The sequence below is a fragment of the Haliotis asinina genome, chromosome 9 (genome assembly GCF_037392515.1).
Source record: "Haliotis asinina isolate JCU_RB_2024 chromosome 9, JCU_Hal_asi_v2, whole genome shotgun sequence".
NCBI classification, from domain to species: Eukaryota; Metazoa; Mollusca; class Gastropoda; order Lepetellida; family Haliotidae; genus Haliotis; species Haliotis asinina.
This window is the reverse complement of record NC_090288.1, coordinates 56,335,144-56,356,158: the sequence shown is the minus strand read 5'-3', so window position 1 is coordinate 56,356,158 and position 21,015 is coordinate 56,335,144. Positions and strand designations below refer to the sequence as shown.

General features: G+C 37.7%; 3 protein-coding genes across 5 annotated transcripts in view; 2 read left to right on the top strand and 1 right to left on the bottom strand.

The window, feature by feature from the left end:
- Window positions 1–21,015, bottom strand: part of LOC137296189 (DCC-interacting protein 13-alpha-like) — a 96,777-nt gene that overhangs the window by 53,116 nt on the left and 22,646 nt on the right. The window lies entirely within an intron of this gene.
- On the top strand, window positions 18–8,265 carry LOC137296656 (angiopoietin-related protein 1-like). Its single transcript, XM_067828475.1, has 4 exons — window positions 18–193; window positions 6,032–6,114; window positions 6,781–6,946; window positions 7,850–8,265. Exons 1-4 carry the CDS (start codon window positions 52–54, stop codon window positions 8,227–8,229), a joined length of 771 nt encoding a protein of 256 aa, XP_067684576.1. The 5' UTR covers window positions 18–51; the 3' UTR covers window positions 8,230–8,265.
- LOC137296657 (angiopoietin-related protein 1-like) lies at window positions 14,554–20,243 on the top strand. The gene is made up of 4 exons (XM_067828476.1): window positions 14,554–14,799; window positions 16,737–16,819; window positions 18,762–18,927; window positions 19,826–20,243. The coding sequence occupies exons 1-4, from the start codon at window positions 14,658–14,660 to the stop codon at window positions 20,203–20,205; spliced, it is 771 nt and encodes a 256-aa protein (XP_067684577.1). The 5' UTR covers window positions 14,554–14,657; the 3' UTR covers window positions 20,206–20,243.

Genomic DNA, 21,015 nt, shown 5'->3' with positions numbered 1-21,015 from the left:
GAAGTATATAATGCTGTACTTCCATAACTGACTACACTCCATCCCAGAGTCATGATGCACGCTATGTTGACTCTTTCTGTGTTTCTGGGACTTGTCTTGATGGGCAGCCTCGTCAGCTCATCCCAGAGCAGCCACAGCGGGACTGAGTATCACCACAAAGCTCTGAACAAACATGATACAAAACTCTATGGAGGTAAGAACTGAGTGCTATGTTATGCTGTGCTCCTCAGTGTTGCATTGAGCCTTGTGTAGAATAGTCAACAGATCTAAAGGTGGATGTACCAGCAAACAAACATGCCTGGACCCAGCGATCCATGAAGGGTAACCACTTCATGCCACAAGCACGGGCTGCAGTCCCCCAAATACCTGCCCTGTCTGTCTCTCTCTCTCTGTCTTTCTCTGTGTGTGTGTGTGTGTGTGTCTGTCTGTCTGTCTGTGTGTGTGTGTGTGTCTGTCTGTGTCTGTGTTTTTTCACTTTTTCTGGACATGTTTTTTAACTCTTATACAAAGCCTGTTAAATGGTACACTTCTCAGCAAGAACCACTCTCAACCATTGTCAAATGTTCTGTGCTGCTCACTTTGATTGTTTCTCAAGCTTAAGACATGAGTCATCAGAAGATGACATATCCCCCCATATCTGAAAGGACAAACCATCGGACAGTTACTTATTGTGTTCTTAGACCAAGCTTGAATTGTTTCCATGGAATTCATGAAAAGTATAAATGCCATATATCTGTAATCAGAAAAAGTCACCATTTCAAGATCTGTCTCGTATATCTGCCAAGATCTTTTGAAAGATATGAAATGGTTTTCGAGCTGTGCTCTGGAAACGAAGTCAACAACATGTTCATGGAACCGAGAAAATAATACATCAAAAAAAAAGGAAATAGCAAAAGGCACCACTTTGGGGTCTGCCACACATATCTACCAAGTAACACTCACAGATATTAAGAAGTTTTTGAGTTCTGCTCCAGAAACGAAACACACCTCTCACTTTTGAGAGTAAGTCAAAAACGTTTCCATGGGAACTGAGAAAATGATAAATCACTAAACCCTGGAAATAGCAAAAGGCACCACTTTAGGTTCAGACTGATATATATATATATACCAAGTTTTGCAGAAAAATATTGAACGGTTTTTGAGTTCTGCACCGGAAACGAAGCCCATACCTCCAGTTTGAGATGAAGTCCAAAATGTTTCCATGGAAACCAAGAAAACGATAAATCACAGAAACCTGTAAATAGCAAAAGGCACCACTCTGGGGTCTGCCACACATATCTACCAAGTTTTGCTGAAAGATATTTAGAAGTTTATGAGTTCTGCTCTGGAAACGAAACACTCCTCTCACTTTTGAGACTATGTCTGAAACGTTTTCATGGAAACCGAGAAAATAATAAATCACAAAAACCTGTAACTAGCAAAAGGCACCATTGCAGCTTCTGATTGGTATATCTACCAAGTTTTGCAGAAAAATATTGGACAGTGTTTGAGTTCTGCTCCAGAAACAAAGCCCATTTCTCCATTTTGAGACTAAGTCAGAAACATTTCCATGGAAACCAGGAAAACAATAAATCACAAAAACCTGTAAATAGCAAAAGGCACCACTTTGGGGTCTGTCATACATATCTACCAAGTTCTGCAAAACAATACTGAACGGTTTTTGAGTTTTGCTCCGGAAACGAAGCCTGCCCCACCACTTTGCTAACTCCAAAATGTTCCATGGAAAAGCAAAAAATAAAAATGCCAAAACTCTGTAAATAGCAAAAGGCACAACTATAGATTGAGATCATTATATCTATCAACTTTGGTCTAAAAATATTGAACGGTTTCTGAGTTCCGAAACAAAATTATTACAGACGGACAGACGGACGGATGGACGGACAGACTAAACGTCGACTATATCCCCCCGCATTACATGCCGGGGGGATAAAAAGGTAATATCATAATATCAGTGGTATCGGAATACAGTCCTCCTTCACTATAGTGCCTGTCTCAGGGTCCAAGGATTAGGCAATATGTTAAAAGACACCCACACTACACACAACAGTCAAAGTAAGTCAGATAATATTGTATTTCCCTTGTGTCTAGTTTGAAAGCTATTTCAAGTATTGTGCCAGTAAATACTTACAATGTTGGCAGACAAACAATAGTGACTTTGTACGTCACAAGAGTGAGTGAGTTAAATTTTATGCCACCCTCAGCAACATTCCACCTACATGGTGGCGGTCTATAAATTAGTCAATTTTGGACCAGACATTCCAGTGATCAACAGCATGAGCATCAAACTGCAAAACTGGGAACCGATGACATGTGTCATCCAAGTCATTGAGTCTGACGTCCCAATCCCGTTAGCCTCTTATGACAAGTCGCCTTTTATGGAAAGTATAGGTTACTCAGCTTAGAAGGCCTATTCAACTATTCAAAAGAAAACAATACGCATCTAATTTTATTAATGTGAGATTGCCATGGTTCACGTTTCCTTGCTGCCATGTTGACACCAGCTGATTGACTGACTTCAATGCAGCACACGTTATTTAAGACTTGGCAATGCATGCTTCTCTCTTTTTGCATGGTCACCTATTTGTGCTGGGATGATGAGACTTTTTACTCCCTGTTCGCAGATTGTGACGGTTGTACATGGCTTTTTATCAGAGTCACATGAACAAGTCAAAACTCAACATTCTTACATGAAGCTGGATAAAGCAACTTATCTATGCACATTTATTAAAATGAATATTTAACATAAGCTTAACACTACGGATTCATTCTGTGTATGAGAAAGTGTGACTAGATCTCCCATATATGAGTCATTCTCAAAAGTTGCAGCTATTTGGTGTACGATGAGTGAGTGAGTGAGTTTAGTTTTTTAATCGAGTCTGGACCAGAAAATCCAGTGATCAACAACATGGGCATCGACCTGCGCAACAGGAATCAATGACATGTGTCAACCAAGTCAGCGAGCCTGACCACCTGATCCCGTTAGTCGCTTCTTACGACAAGGACAGTTGCCTTTTATGGCAAGCATGGCTTGCTGAAGGCCTTTTCTACCCCGGGACCTTCACGGGTCATTTGGTTTACAAAAGAAAACATAATTCAAACACAAAATAATCAATCACTATTTTCACAAATGGCAAACTACATTGTTATGGTTCACATATCAATAATATTTGAGGCTTAATTATGTTCAGTATTGTCATGAAGACTAATTAAACTAATTAGGTCAAAGCCACAATGTCTTTCCTGTAACAACAGATATATTTATATTTTGCTTAAGAATACATTGATACCTAAAGATATTCCATTGTAAATTCTACCTTACCTGTTATTTTGTTACACACACTTAAAAATTCTGATGATGACTGCATGTTTATGAAATAAACCTGATCTACACTGTCAGATGAAAAAGTGAAATCTGCTGGTACTTTTCAATGTTCTTGATATCCCCTCAACTGTCTGTCGTAAAACAATATTGCTCGGAAGGCAATTTGAAGAGAATATTTTTTATATTTCTGATTGATTTCTGACAATGTCTTACTCTTTAGATCATAAAACATTTACTTTCAAGTCCTGTTATATGAAAGACAGTCTCATTATGCCTAAGACACTTTATGTTATTGGAAAGAAAATATGAGAAATAAATTTGAAAAAAACTATTTAATTGTAACAAAAATCTTTGATATATCTGTAATGAAAGAAAGAGTTCTTTGCGTGTTACGTTCAGAAGTATAGTATGTGTTTCATGTTATATCCGTATCTCCAAATGACGTGACTAACAATGACATGTTTGTTACAGAGAAGACAATTTGGTTGTATATTTAGTTAGGATAAGAATACATCATTGGCATTGATGATAAGCTAGGATCAAATCAATCAGTTTCTAAAAGTACTGTTTTTACCATACTTGTAGACCAAAACATATTGTCTATATTTTAGAACTTTGCCTACTTATTACCCTATAGGCATGTCAGTGTTACTGGAAAGACATTTCAGAACAAATTAATGGAAGACAAAGAAGAATTAAAAAACTATAGACTTCGTGCTTTAAATAAACAACAATTAACGTAGCAGTTACCATCTTGAAATTTGTTTCTTTTAGGAACTCAGAAAAAAAATGTAATCACAAGTTTGACAGTATATGTCATGAATTTATGAAACTGTCAAACATGTTTACAAGTAAAAATGTATCAAAGTTTGGATCACCATCCTCAAACTGTCAAACAGGTTTACAGCTAACAAAAGAATCCAAGTTTTGATCAAACTGTTAAACAGGCTGGCTACTAACAAAGTATCAAAGTTTTGATCATCTGCCTCAAGCTGTCAAACTAACACATAAATCAACAAACTTAATCTCTGTATTTGTCATACTCATTTTGCCAGTTCTGAAAAACATAGAGAAATGAATGTTTCACTGATTTTTTGTATTAAATTATGACAAATTAACTTTATTTAGGAAACTGTATGTTCAACGTTTTGATTGTTTTTGCAGACTGATTATTACAGTGTCATAATTAGTATGATCAGTCATACACTGTCGTTCAAATAACAGTCTAAAATGGATAAAACATGTAAAGTTTCAAGAACAGACTTCTGTGTTAAGCATAAGTTAATTTTGTCTCATATCTTAATGCACATCTGAATAAATCAGGAAAGAAAAACAAAAATGAAAGATCATCTATATTAAACTGTCTTTGCAGTAAGAACATAAGTCCTTTAAATAACAGGAATTTTTGAAAGGTGTGAAACATACAAATTGTTATGGAAAATACCAATTGTTACTTTAAATATGAACTTAATGGTACTAATGTAAGGACATAGCAAATCTAGATGAACAAAGACCTTCTAGATATATTGGGTATTTTCAAATTTGTATTGAATTGTCTTTGCAGTTACATAACTTGTCTCTCCAGTAACAACCTTTTACAAAAATAAGTACAGCAGCATTCAGAAGTGAAAGTGTAAAACATGTTTCACTTTCTGCATATATACAGCTTAGATCTTTATCACAATTAAGCTGTTAATGACACTGACGTTAAAATAAAAAGAATATGTGACTAATCAAGATATGTTTCTTTGAAGTAACACTGATGGTCTTTCCAATAACAAAATTGCTGTTACAGAAAAGACTGTTATTTGAGAGACAAATTGCAAAAGTAAATTCAGAAAGAACATAATGACTAGTCCCTTTCCCATTTCAGACAACCTCCTTGTGTTGTAATTATCATTCCAAATGCAAAGAGAAACACATATTTTTGGAAAAGTGTTTGTTTCTTTTGTAAATTGATGTTACTTAAAAGACAACCATACAAAATACTTGCAAATGTTTACCTTTTCTACTTGATTTTCTTTAAAAGTTTTGTCTTGAACTTAACGCCACATGTTTATCACTCTCAACCAGAAGTTGTTAATGAGCATGATAGGGAGTTCCAGTTTCACAAGGTGAGAGATCACTGTTTATTTCATACTTTTACGGAGCTGTTACAGGAAAGACATTTTTCTTGTGTACAAGAGGAAAAGATTGTTTTTTACAGCTTGAAAATCACAAACATCTGCCATGTATGATAAAAAGGTCTATTCTTTTCAACTACTCCAGAGCCAATATTTTCTTAAATGAAATTTCGTGCACAGCAGACACCTGATGTCAGGTTTCTGCACCCGGATATATGAGAAAATGCATATCCTTTGGAACAAAAAGGAACAAAATAAAAAGTATTTGGTCATTTTGTTTGTCATAAAAAATTCCCAAGATAGATTAGATATTGCTAATGAAGGAGAAATCAGATTTTTAACATACTGAGAAAATTTGACGGTTATATTGACGCTTGAATCCTGATACGTGAAAAAGCTGCATCTTTCGAGAATGACTCATATACTACTTAAACAGCACAGCACTATCAAAAGCATTTCACAATTACTATAATTAATCTGTCATGCATTGCTATATTAAGTGTGGCAGGATGGAACAACTGGGTATTCCTATTTTAGAGAAGTTTATATCTTGTATGAAGATGCTACAGCTTGCTATTGGTTTCAGACTGTCATGAGGTACGGAGGGTTGGAGGCTACAATGTATCTGGCATGTACACACTACACATGAACAAGGCCATACCCTTCCAGGTATGACTAAACAATGTGTGCATAGGTGATTGATTGTGAAAGATAAACATATTCTGTTATAACTTGCCTCCTTCAACTTGTAAGTTTCCTCAAGGAAAGCAAGATTCATGTTATCATTACATGATGCCATTTAGAAAGTGGTCAAATGCAACATAAGTCATATTTGGAATTTCACTTTCTTAGTAAAGTACAAATTCTTGCACTTTTTTGGTTGAGTCTCATCTGGGATTCAAACCCGCATCCTCAGAGACAGGCACCTAATCACCACCACACAAAGTCAGACGTCTTGCCCGTTCAGCGACCATGACTTCCAAGACTTCCGGATGGGACTTAACCAAAAATATACAAAAGTTTGTACTTTACTAGGAAAGTGAAATCCCAAATATGACTAATGTTACATTCATGTTCTGTCATTCATAAAAATTAGCTTCCTCTTTAAAACAATGGAGAGGCACAATCAAATATTATCAAAATGTCTCACTCGTTAGGACCAGATTTTATCAATGGAAAACTGGAAATGTGTCCCTTGAGCATTGTCAATAGTATGTAACTTCAGCATTCATTATCCATACTATCTCCCTTCAGAATCGTCCATCAATATTGTCTCTCTTAAGCAACATCAATACTGTGCCACTTCAGTGCTGTCAATACTGTTTATGTCTACAGGTATATTGTGAGCACACAGCAGACAACTCATTCACAGTCATACAGAGACGGATGTCCCCTACCGTCTCTTTCATCCGACCGTGGCGGGAATATGTTACAGGATTCGGCAATGTTCAGGACAGCTACTGGGCAGAACTCAATCAAATCTACTACCTCACATCTACAGGTAATGGTGGACGAGAAGATCATAACCCAAAATTTATCCAGAATTCTAAAATGTGTGGTCTGACTGAAAACAGTGGGGAAAACATTACATTGTTCAAATATTTATATTTTCTATTTTCATCATTACTATTAATGGTATGTACTTTCTTGTACAGCTTCCAGTACAGTGATGAAACACTAAGCAGTACAGACTTTCTTTCACAATACTGCAGCACAAAAAAGGAAATTGTCCATTCCAATTCCGCAATAATTGCCCAACAAGAGTGAGTGAGTGAATCCTTCACACTTTTAACAACATTCCAGCTACATTATGGCAGTGTAATGAAAAAATCCACAAGTGTGTGCATGGGAACTGAACCTGACCTTGGTGTGACAATGAAATACATTAAAACCACATGGCTATCCCCATTGTCCCTATGAGGAAACCAATCCTTGAAGATTACCTTTTTGAAAAAGTCAGACCCTTAAAGTGTTTAACACAGGACAGAACCCCTTGCTAACCTGAACCTAGCAGTACAAACCTGGTCCATCTCTTGTGGAGTCACAGAGTTTCATAAATTACTAACAGATGAGGATGCGGATAAGAACTGGTCTTCAGACACCCATACTTGTTGTAAAAGGCACCTAACATGATTTAGTGATCAGACTCACAGACTTGGCTGACATTTGCCAATTGTGTAGATTAATGCTCATGATGTTAGTCACTGGACTGTCTTGATTATATACAGACACATACAGCTGGAATACTGCTGAGTCTGGCATCCAAGAACAAACACACAAATTAACTTAAACTGCCATTTTCATTGATGAATTCCTTACTTATATATATATATTTCGAACTGCCTGATGAAACATCTTTCATAACTCATCAAACAACCAACTTTTGCAACTTTATTTTCTTTAGGTAATAACGTGTTAACAATCAACATGCAGACATGGGATGACGAAGATCAAAATGTGCGTTATTCCGATTTCCAACTACAAGACCAGACCTATTTCACACTGAACATTGGAGGGTTTTCTGGCTCGATCACTGATGATCTATCCTACAACAACAACATGTCCTTCGCCACATATGACCGCCCAGACCGGAACGGCTGTGCAAGCCAACAGAGTGCAGGATGGTGGTACAACTACTGCAGCTATGCCCTCCTCAATGGAGTCTACTACAATGGCGGCAGCTACACACCAACCGGCGCGTACTACAATGGCATCTACTGGAAAGACTGGCGAGGATATGGATACTCCTTGAAATTTGTGTCAATGTCTCTGTCTCACATTTAATACACAGAAGATTTTTTTAATAAACTAGTGTAACAAGACATGTTTTCGCTTCTTTAAGGCAGCATATAGCAATATTCCTGTGATTTATTTACCTGTAAGTCATCAAGATCTGGGCAATATGAACAAGTACTTGATATTATGAGAGTTTCTCCCCCCTGTTGGAGTTTAATAGCATGACACTGTCCTGGTGACTTTGCCTAAATAGTATCATCATCAACTGCAATGTCTTACTACAGCCCCAGCATCCCACTAATAGGTTTGAATGTGGACATTGACACACTAGAGTTTAAGACAAATTTGGGCAGATGGGTTAGACTATGGTGTCAAAAAAGAGAGGTAAAAAATACACTTCCACATGATGATGCAATAAACCATGTGACGAAGCCCAAGCATCCTGTTGATCACCTCTACAAACAAGTAGCCAGGTGGTGGTAAAACTACATGTGGACGGTATAATATGGATGAAAGCTTAACTGACACATGCTTTGCCATTATTATACTGTCCTATGTAGTTTTATTCTGATATACTATCATACATGGCACTAATTAACACAGCATTGAAAACACAGCGCAAAAAAACACAAAATAAAATGAAAAAGCTACCTTGTCTATTATCAAAAGACTTTACAGGAACCAATCTTTCTGCAGGCGAATGATATCAAAAGCCTATTTCTGGTTAATCACCAATTACCTTTTCAACATTTGTAAACTTACACTTCACAAAAAATTGTTTTTTCCCCATCAGATTTTCCACCACATGACCATTTATCTATACAAGGTAAAATTATATAAATGCAAATATATATGAGAACCAGTGCCAGTCAGTTGAAAACATCAACAACTTTGCCATGTAGATACATGTATCTCGCAATGTGCACTTGGTGACCTTGACATTCCACCTTGGATTCCATCCAACAGCACAAAAGCCAAAACATCAAACACCTCTAAAGCAATAATTAAAATTTTAGGCCAGATCAATTATATTTCTTGTTTCACAGACTTTCATCCTTAGAAAACCTAAAGGTAGGGGGGGAAAAAAAATCACCAGTCAAGGTAAAAAGCCGGAGACATTCTTATGCAAATATTGCAGATAATTTATTTTATAGTGTCTGAGAACAGATATTGTAGCCTTAGTATCAAACAAGCTGCCTTGCACAGCCAAAGTCTCACTCCCATATATCTTAAAATAAGGACTTTATTTTTCAAGCGGGATTTTTTTTTTCTTATTCTCGAAAAGATATGATCATTGGATCAGTAAAACAAGAAACATGATATTTTCTAAACCATAGAGATAATGAAAACAAGCTGACTGGTATCCTTGTACTGTTTTCTCATCTAGACTCGCCACTTAAATGACAGAAATGTTGTATAACCATGGTATCTAAGCTACAGGTATCATGAACATATAACCTGCAACACTTAAGAGTGTAGACTGACATCAACTTACTAACAAAATATTTTACATGGAAAAACAGTTTGTTCATTATAATCCGAAATATGAGGAAAAGGAGTGCAGAGACTTTCTTTTTTCATTCATGAAACTATAGTATCTACATTTGCCCCATCTTCTAGATTTGCATTGTCTACATTGGGTACATTTGTTCAGGGTCAATGTGACAGACCAGTGAGATGAGAGAGTATTGTGCAACCACCAGTGGAGTCACATGACAACTTTTCAATCTATTTATAGCTCATGTGAAGCATCACATGACCTTGCACAAGTGTTGACATGTGTTATATCCGTATATGTATATCATATTTCTTGTGAAAATTTTGTATGCATTTAAACTTTTAATTTTACCTTATAGCATCATACAAATACTATCTTATGTATTTTATACATCCTTTAGTGCATTTCTTGATAATCTCTTATAACTCTGTACAGTGTGGCTCATGGCATTTCTAAACACTTTTTACCAATGTATTTCAATGCATTTTTGTATTTCATTGTAATGAGGTGAAACTTGAATCAACTCATTGATATTCAAACTACAATTTAAGGATCCCAAAGATTATATTTTCATAGGTAAATTTGACTTACAACATATTCTAGACATCATGAATAGGTATATTTGGTTCAGTGTCTGTATATGCATCGGCATATTTCTTTAAGGGTCCATATGTGATTGGGTATATTTGTCTCAGGGTCTGTATGCATTTGGGTATATTAGTGTCATGGTCTATACATTGGGTAGGTTTGTTTCAAGGTCCATATGTGATTGGGTATATTTTCCTCAGCCTGGTCTGTATGTACAGGGTATATTTGTCTCAGGGTCTGTGTCTAATTGGGTATTTTTGTTTTTGGGTCTGTACGCGATTGGGTATATTTGTTTCAGGTTTTGTATATAGCTGGGTATATTTGTTTTGGGGTCTTTATGTAATTGGGTATATTTGTTTCAGGTTTATTAAGGTTTCAGGTATATTAAGTTCCACAGTTTGTATGTAATTGGGAAGGTTTGTTTCAAGGTCTATGTGTGATTGGGTATATTAGTTTCAGGGTTTGTATGACAGGTTAGGCTACTGATAACTTCACACAGTCTGCTCATCAATCAGATGATATCTAGTTCAGCCTCATAATAAAAGGCACATATTAGAGGACAAGTCATTTGGAAATGTACATTTCTTACAACAAAACATAAAATACTATGCATTCTTTCTTTGCAGGGAGGTTCAAGAAAAACATCTACATGGACTTTTTGCTAAACTTCAATCAGCATTAGGAAAGCATCTTGATTTCTAGTACATTAGAGCATCAAAAATCTTGTCTAAGATGCCAGTCTAAGAATCTACCTCGAGACATCAAATAAAGGTGTTATCATCCAGAAAACTTCTGACATAAATTCACAAACTTCTACAATGCCAACAGTTACAAGGAGTGTAACACACGTTTGGAGTCTATTATTTACAGACCGCCATCATATTGCTGGAACAACCTTCTGAGGGTGGCATTGAACAATAAACCAACCATCAAACCTGTATAGCAGAGCAGGTAAACAATCTGTGATTCCTTGTCATAATAATCATTCATGATCAGAGGTATGCAATGAAAAATAAACTAAAATAACAATGGTTAGCAGTGAAAGTTAAACCAAACTACATGAATTTTTACTTAGCTTTCAATCAAGTAAATGTAAAATCCCCAGTTAACCAACTAAACATGAAATCCCCGTTTTAAAATAATGAGAAATGTAAAATATACCTATAAACAATGAAGTTTATACTTAATATAAAGAAACTTTTTGGCTAATTTTAAATGTTATAACCTTTACCTCACACATAAATGTCATTTTCTGATTGGTTTAGCGCTCATACATTATTTTCAATGTACCACACTTACAAGTGAGGTACGTTTCAATGCACAGATGCATGTGCACATGATGCACGGAAACTACTGATGTTTTGCAAATGCAAATCGTTGGAAGGGAGAAAACTCTAAATCTGTTTTTCTTGTGTCATCTGCAAAATGCAGCGAGTAGGTCTGCCTCGCATCCCAATAAATTTTGACAACACTTCAAATGTAGTCCCTGTGAATCTTAAGAAGGAGAATTACACTGCAGCAACTTCACTAAGACGATACTTGAGAGAAAGACAGCCAGATGCAAAATTTGAATCCTTTGATTCACACAGGTTGGCTTAACAGTTCAGCTGTTCAGTAAATATGTTTGGGCATATAAACATAAAGAAACATCCAAGGTACATCGACCCATGTCCCCCTTGTCACCTGTGAACAACTTATAATGGATAATTCTCTCAAATATGTCTGTTTTACTGCTATTTTACCTGTACTATTCTAGTTGGAGAGAGCTACCCATTAACAACCTGTCACACATGCATGAAAAGTCCAACAAAAGCAGTCGAGCCTCACACAGAATCTCCTGCAGCCTAAAAATGTCCTTGTCACAAAGCAGTTGTGTTTGTGCTATCAACAAACTGTAGATCCCTTGCAACCTTCATGCAAGGGACTTGAGACCCTAGCACCTCACGTGAAGCAAGGAATCACAATCATATCAGTTGGGTCTGTGAAAAGGGCCTTGCTGAGCAGGGCTCTCTCTTGGTGAGAAAAGGCACCGATGCAGTCCCACTTGAGAGAAATGCACAAAATATATTTCTAATTCTCCCTTGGGGGACTGTGTCTACAAACAGACTCTTTTAATAATTTTTAAAATCTTTCTATATTTCTGGTCAGTAAATTTAGGACGTGAACGAAAAGTAGTCGCTCAGAAGGATAGGAGGGGAAAGGAGGCTACGTTTGATAGATAGTGGCTTACATCAGACACGATTCAGACTTGGCCCTCCACAGAAAAAGAGAAGGCGAAAAGGATATTACAGCCTACAATCCTGTCGTTGAGTCCTTGCGAGTGGAACGTATGGAGCTCATTTTTATGGTGGTTGTATCAGAGTCTGGGTTATCTCTGAGTTGGGTTATGATTTGGAATTATAAATCATTTTTGCCATGATGTTCCAAATTGAGAAGAAGTGCAACAGGGTTGTCTGTGTGTGATATCAGCATAGTGTTCTGTTAGTCACATTCTGAAACATCTCTTAGTTTCACCTACATATTGTTTCTGGCAGCGTTTGCGGGTAGGAAGGTGTACTACATTGCAGGATTGGCAAGTGTAGCTTCGTAATTTGAAGGCCTTATTTTTGGGTGACGGAACTTGTGAAAGTGTCACTATTGCTTAGTGTTTCGCAGATTTTGCAGTTGCACTGTCTGTCCAATGATTTGTGGTAGTTATCTCACAAGGGTCAAAGGAGCACTTGACTAAGTGATCCTTGAGGGTTTTGATTTTGCGATAAGCAGCAATATGTGGCGAGGGAAAAGTGTCTTGACAGAGGTCTTAGCCACTTGATAGGTGCCGACGTTTTCTGGCAATTGCATTGGGTTCCATGTTCATGGGATTATAGTCGCTGACTAGAACCATTCTGAGGGTTTTCCTGGTTCTTTAATGGGGGAGGATAAGAGAGATTTCCTGTCCTTAAGATCTGACCAGGTTTAATTTTGTTGTATATGTTTCTTTGGATACCCTCGTTTCAGGTCACAGTTGATGAGATTGAGGCTGTGTTTTCCTCAGGTGTTGAACAGATGTGTTTCAATCATAGAAACTGGCTGAAAGGACTTTTCATTTTGATGTGTCTTGGGTGACAAGATGTATACAACAGGTATGAGTGCATGTGGGTGGGTTTGCAATAAAGTGTGAACTAATAAAACAGGCCCTGGCCATTTAAAATATATGTTCCACTGTCAACTGTTTCAAAGACTATCACAAGAGTTTCGTTTGTGTTCAATAATGCAATTGATGGCTTGGTCGTTTAGTCACTGCAACCAATCTTTGATTATTTTAATTGATCTGAACACCCCTAAATGGCTGCAGTCTCTAAGTGATTGAGTCTGGACCAGAAATCAAGTGACTGACATCATGAGCACCATTCTACAACAGTGGATGAGGATATGCATCGATCCGTGTGCCTGACCTCCTCGTTGATCTGGGCATTATGATTACTTTGAAAACTCTCAATCCACCACATACTTAGAGACTTGAGTGGCCCAGACCTCTGAGGTGCACCAGTGTTGAGTTATGTCCCTTGGACAGAAACCTATACCTCAGTCCAGCCTGATTATATTTCTAACTATGTCAGCACTGTTCACAAGCCTGTGAGTGAGTGTTACTAAAATACGAAACACCTCAGACATGCTTCATTTGTGGCAGTTCTCCCACTTTAGGTGACATGCTATATCAGAGGAAAACTGACTGAACCAACTCAGTGTGTACAAGACAACACATAAAGATTTTTTATGTTTTATGGCAATATTAGCATGCCAAGAGGCACTAAAACGAAGCCCTGTCAACTAATTCAAACCTTTCATCTCACATATATACATAAAAGCCTGTTAATATTTCCCTGTTATACTCTTAATCATATCACTTATTCCCTCCTGCCTTTAGGATTTCTGAGGATAAGAATCCATAAAACAAGAAATACAATTTGTCTGGCCTTATGGTGGTGTGTCCATAATCACACATACTGGGAAGACAAATTCTAAAACTTATTCTACTGCTTAATTCCAAGATTACAAATTGCACATATCTAATTTTCATCATGTACATACACTCAGGTAAATTCAATTGCTAAAAGTGGTGTGTCAGTCACAGAACTGACTATCCAGGTTGTTCAAAGGTCCAACAATACAATAATACAATAATCCAAACAGGTATTTCAAATTCCCCGGGCAAAGGTCCTTAACAATAGAGTCAGTTAAAGTTCAGGTACACATTTTACTCAGCATTTACATATTGATCCGTTTCAGGCTGTTCAAGGCTCCCCATTGGCTCAGTTGACTACAACTGTGAGGAGATATGAGTCAGCTGACCTACATGGAAGTATATAATGCTGTACTTCCATAACTGACTACACTCCATCCCAGAGTCATGATGCACGCTATGTTGACTCTTTCTGTGTTTCTGGGACTTGTCTTGATGGGCAGCCTCGTCAGCTCATCCCAGAGCAGCCACAGCGGGCCCGAGTATCACCACAAAGCTCTGAACAAAGATGATACAAAACTCTATGGAGGTAAGAACTGAGTGCTACGTTACGCTGTGCTCAGCACTGTTGCATTGAGCCTTGTGTGGAATAGTCAACAGATCTAAAGGTGGGTGTACCAGTAAACAAACATGCCTGAACCCAGCGATTCATGACTTAGCCGACACTATGTTACAAGTGCAACCACCTCATGCTACAAGCACAGGCTGCAGTCCCCAAATACCTGCAGCGTATAAATTATTAAATTAAGTATATCAACTGTATTCACCACATTACAAGCTCCAAGTGCTGAATTTCAACATTCTATCACACAGTGCCTAGGTGCATCTCCATATTCTTGTGTGTCTGTGTGTCTGTGTGTGTCCGTGTGTGTGTGTGTCCATGTGTGTGTGTTTCCGTGTGTGTGTGTGTCCGTGTGTCTGTGTCCGTGTGTGTGTGTCCATGTGTGTGTGTGTCCGTGTGTGTGTGTCCGTGTGTGTGTGTGTGTGTGTGTGTGTGTGTGTGTGTGTGTGTGTGTGTGTGTGTGTGTGCTTGCTCACTTTTTCTGGTCAATTTTTTTTTAACTCTTATACAAAGTCAGTCAAATGGCACACCTCTGAGCAAGCAGCACTCTCAACCATTGTCAAATGTTCTGTGCTGCTCAATTTGATTGTTTCTCAACCTTAAGAAAACGTAATATCATAATATCAGTGGTATCAAAATACAGTCCTCCTTCACTATAGTGCCTATCTCAGGGTCCATGGATTTGGCAATACTTTAAGACACCCACACTACACACAACAGTGAATGTAGGTCAGATAATATTGTATTTCCCTTGTGTCTAGTTTGAAAGCTATTTCAAGTATTGTGCCAGTAAATACTTACAATGTTAGCAGACAAACAATAGTGACTTTGTACGTCACAAGAGTGAGTGAGTGAGTGAGTGAGTGAGTGAGCGAGTTAAAATTTTATGTCACCCTCAGCAACATTCCAGGTACATGGTGGCGGTCTATAAATTAGTCAGTTTTCGACCTGACATTCCAGTGATCAACAGCATGAGCATAGAACTGCAAAACTGGGAACTGTCATCCAAGTCAGCGAGCCCATCCCGTTAGTAACCTCTTATGACAAGAAAACAATACGCATCTAATTCTTATTAATGTGAGATGTCATGGTTCACGTTTCCTTGCTGCCTTGTTGACACCAGCTGATCGACTGACCTCAATGCAGCACACGTTACTAAAGGCTTGGCAATGCATGCTTTTCTCACTTTGTGTGGTCCCCAATTCATGCTGGGATGATAAGACTTTTTACTCCCTGTTCGCAGATTGTGACGGTTGTACATGGCTTTTCATCAGAGTCACAGGAACAAGTCAAAACTCCTCATTCTTACATGAAGCTGGATAAAGCAATTTATCTATGCACCGCTATTAAAATGGATATTTAACATAAGCTTAACAAAATGGATTCATTCTATGTATGAGAGAGTGTCACTAGTCAATGTTAAACTTATTATGGTACATGTCATTTTGATAGCAAAAACAAATTGCAGACATTTAATGGTTCAACAACAACAAATAATCACAACAGTATAAATTTACACAAAATGAAGGAGTGATACATACATCAAGTAACATGACATTTCAGCAAACTAGAAAAATGAGAAACACAAACTGTAAATTTGTTCCCAGTAAATTTAAATGTTAATTTCCCTATAAATTTAAGCATTACTCTGACATGCCAAAAATCTTTGACTCCCATCATCAGCAAACATGCACGGGATGCAACTCAGGACAATTAGTCTCATCAACATGACTCACGTATATACTACTTAAAGAGCACAGCACCATCAAAAGCATTTCACAATTACTATAATTAATCTGTCATGCATTGCTATATTAAGTGTGGCAGGATGGAACAACTGGGTATTCCTTTTTATGAGAAGTATATATCTGTATGAAGATGCTACAGCTTTTTATTGGTTTCAGACTGTCATGAGGTACGGAAGGTTGGAGGCTACAATGTATCTGGCGTGTACACACTACACATGAACAAGACCACACCCTTCCAGGTATGACTTAACAATGTGTGCATAGGTGATTGATTGTGAAAGATAAACATAATTCTGTTATAACTTGCCTCCTTCAACTTGTAAGTTTCCTCAAGGAAAGCAAGATTCATGTTATCATTACATGATGCCATTTAGAAAGTGGTCAAATGCAACATAAGTCATATTTGGAATTTCACTTTCTTAGTAAAGTACAAATTCTTGGACTTTTTTGGTTGAGTCTCATCTGGGATTCAAACCCGCATCCTCAGAATCAGACACCTAATCGCCAGCACACAAAGTCAGACGTCTTGCCCGTTCAGCCACAACGACTTCCAAGACTTCCGGATGGGACTTAACCAAAAATGTACGAAAGTTTGTACTTTATTGGGAAAGTAAAAAATCCCAAATATGACTTATGTTGCAAGATTCATGTTCTTTCATTCATAAAAATTAGCTTCCTCTTTAAAATAATGGAGAGGCACAGTCAAATATTATCATTGTCAATAGTGTGTAACTTCAGCATTATCAATACTATCTCCCTTCAGCATCGTCCATCAATATTGTCTTGTTTTAAGATCATCAATATTGTCTCTCTTCAGTATCATCAATACTGTCACTTCAGCAACATCGATACTCTGTCAATTTAGCATCATCAATACTGTCTCTCTTCACCATCATCAATACTGTCTCTCTTCACCATCATCAATACTGTCTCTCTCCAGCATCATCAATACTGTCTTTCTTCAGTATCCTCAATACTGTCACTTCAGCAACATCAATACTCTATCAATTCAGCAGCATCAATACTGTCTCTCTTCAGCATCATCAATACTGTCTCTCTTCAGCATCATCAATACTGTCTCTCTTCACCATCATCAATACTGTCTCTCTTCAGCATCATCAATGCTGTCTCTCTTCAGCATCTACAAGACTGTCTCTCTTCAGCATCATCAATACTGTCTCTCTTCAGCATCATCAATACTGTCTCTCTTCAGCATCATTAACACTGTCTCTCTTAAGCAATGTCAATAATGTCTCTTTAAAGCATAGTCAATATTGTGTCACTACAGCATCATCAATACTGTCTCACTTCAGCATCAACAATACTGTTTCTCTTCAGCATTATCCAAACTGTCTCTCTTCAGCATCATCAATACTGTGTTACTTCAGCATCATCAATACTGTCTCACTTCAGCATCTACAACACTGTTTTTCTTCAGCATCATCAATACTGTCTCTCTTCAGCATCGTCAATACTGTGTCACTTCAGCATCATCAATACTGTCTCACTTCAGCATCATCAATACTGTTTCTCTTCAGCATTATCCAAACTGTCTCTCTTCAGCATCATCAATACTGTGTTACTTCAGCATCATCAATACTGTCTCACTTCATCTACAACACTGTTTTTCTTCAGCATCATCAATACTGTCTCTCTTCAGCATCGTCAATACTGTGTCACTTCAGCATCATCAATACTGTCTCACTTCAGCATCAACGATACTGTTTCTCTTCAGCATTATCCAAACTATCTCTCTTCACCATCATCAATACTGTGTTACTTCAGCATCGTCAATACTGTCTCACTTCAGCATCTACAATACTGTTTTTCTTCAGCATCATCAATACTGTCACTCTTCAGCATCGTCAATACTGTGTCATTTCTGCATCATCAATACTGTCTCCCTTCAGCATCGTCAATACTGTATCACTTCAGCATCATCAATACTGTCTCTCTTCAGCATCGTCAATACTGTGTCTCTTCAGCATCATCAATCCTGTCTCTCTTCAGCATCATCAATACTCTCTCCATTCAGCATCATTGTCTCTCTTCAGAAGTGTCAATACTGTCTCTTTTAAGCATGGTCTATTCTGTGTCACTTCAGCAGTGTCAATACGGTCTCTATTCAGCATCGTCAGTACTGTGTCACTTCAGCGCTGTCAATACTGTGTATGTCTACAGGTATATTGTGAGCACACAGCAGACAACTCATTCACAGTCATACAGAGACGGATGTCCCCCACCGTCACTTTCATCCGACAATGGCAGGAGTATGTTACAGGATTCGGCAATGTTCAGGACAGCTACTGGGCAGGACTCAATCAAATCTACTACCTCACATCTACAGGTAATGGTGGACAAGAAGATTATAACCCAAAATTTATCCAGAATTCTAAGTGAAGAGGTCCTGGCAGAAAACAATGGGGAAAACATTACATTGTTCAAATATTTATATTTTCTACTTTTATCATTACTATTAATGGTATGTACTTTCTTGTATAGCTTCCAGTACAGTGATGAAACACTAAGCAGTACAGACTTTCTTTCACAATACTGCAGCACAAAAAAGGAAACTGTCCATTCCAATTTCGCAATAATTGCCCAACAAGAGTGAGTGAGTGAATCCTTCACACTTTTAACAACATTCCAGCTACATTATGGCAGTGTAATGAAAAAATCCACAAGTGTGTGCATGGGAATTGACCCTGACCTTGGTGTGACAATGAAATACATTAAAACCACATGGCTATCCCCATTGTCCCTATGAGGAAACCAATCCTTGAAGATTACCTTTTTGAAAAAGTCAGACCCTTAAAGTGTTTAACACAGGACAGAGCCCCTTGCTAATCTGAACCTAGCAGTACAAACCTGGTCCATCTCTTGTGGAGTCACAGAGTTTCATAAATTACTAACAGATGAGGATGCGGATAAGAACTGGTCTTCAGACACCCATACTTGTTGTAAAAGGCGCCTAACATGATTTAGTGATCAGACTCACAGACTTGGCTGACATTTGCCAATTGTGTAGATTAATGCTCATGATGTTAGTCACTGGACTGTCTTGATTATATACAGACACATACAGCTGGAATACTGCTGAGTCTGGCATCCAAGAACAAACACACAAATTAACTTAAACTGCCATTTTCATCAGTGAATTCCTTACCTATATATTTCGAACTGCCTGATGAAACATCTTTCATAACTTATCAAACAACCAACTTTTGCAACTTTATTTTCTTCAGGTAATAATGTGTTAACAATCAACATGCAGACATGGGATAACGTAGCTCAAAATGTGCGTTATTCCTACTTCCGTCTGCAAGACCAGACCTATTTCACACTGAACATTGGAGGGTTTTCTGGCTCGATCACTGATGATCTATCCTTCAACAACAACATGCCCTTCGCCACATATGACCGCCCAGACCGGAACGGCTGTGCAAGCCAACAGAGTGCAGGATGGTGGTACAACTACTGCAGCTATGCCCTCCTCAATGGAGTCTACTACAATGGCGGCAGCTACACACCAACCGGCGCGTACTACAATGGCATCTACTGGAAAGACTGGCGAGGATATGGATACTCCTTGAAATTTGTGTCAATGTCTCTGTCTCACATTTAATACACAGAAGATTTTTTTAATAAACTAGTGTAACAAGACATGTTTTCGCTTCTTTAAGGCAGCATATAGCAATATTCCTGTGATTTATTTACCTGTAAGTCATCAAGATCTGGGCAATATGAACAAGTACTTGATATTATGAGAGTTTCTCCCCCCTGTTGGAGTTTAATAGCATGACACTGTCCTGGTGACTTTGCCTAAATAGTATCATCATCAACTGCAATGTTTTACTACAGCCCCAGCATCCCACTAATAGGTTTGAATGGGGACATTGACACACTAGAGTTTAAGACAAATTTGGGCAGATGGGTTAGACTATGGTGTCAAAAAAGAGAGGTAAAAAATACACTTCAACATGATGATGCAATAAACCTTATCACTAAGCCCAAGCATCCTGTTGATCACCTCTACAAACATCACCTCTACATGTGGACGGGATAATATGGATGAAAGCTTAACTGACACATGCTTTGCCATTATTATACTGTCCTATGTAGTTTTATTCTGATATACTTTCATACATGGCACTAAGTAACACAGCACTGAAAATGCAGCACAAAAAATATGATATAAAATGAAAAAGCTACCCTGTCTATTATCAAAAGACTCTACTGGAACCAATCTTTCTGCAGGTGAATGATATCAAAAGCCTATTTCTGGTTTATCACCAACTACTTTTCAACATCTGTAAACTTACACTTCACAAAAAATTGTTTTACCCCAACAGATTTTCCACCACATGACCATTTATCTATACAAGGTAAAATTATATAAATGCAAATATATATGAGAACCAGTGCCAGTCAGTTG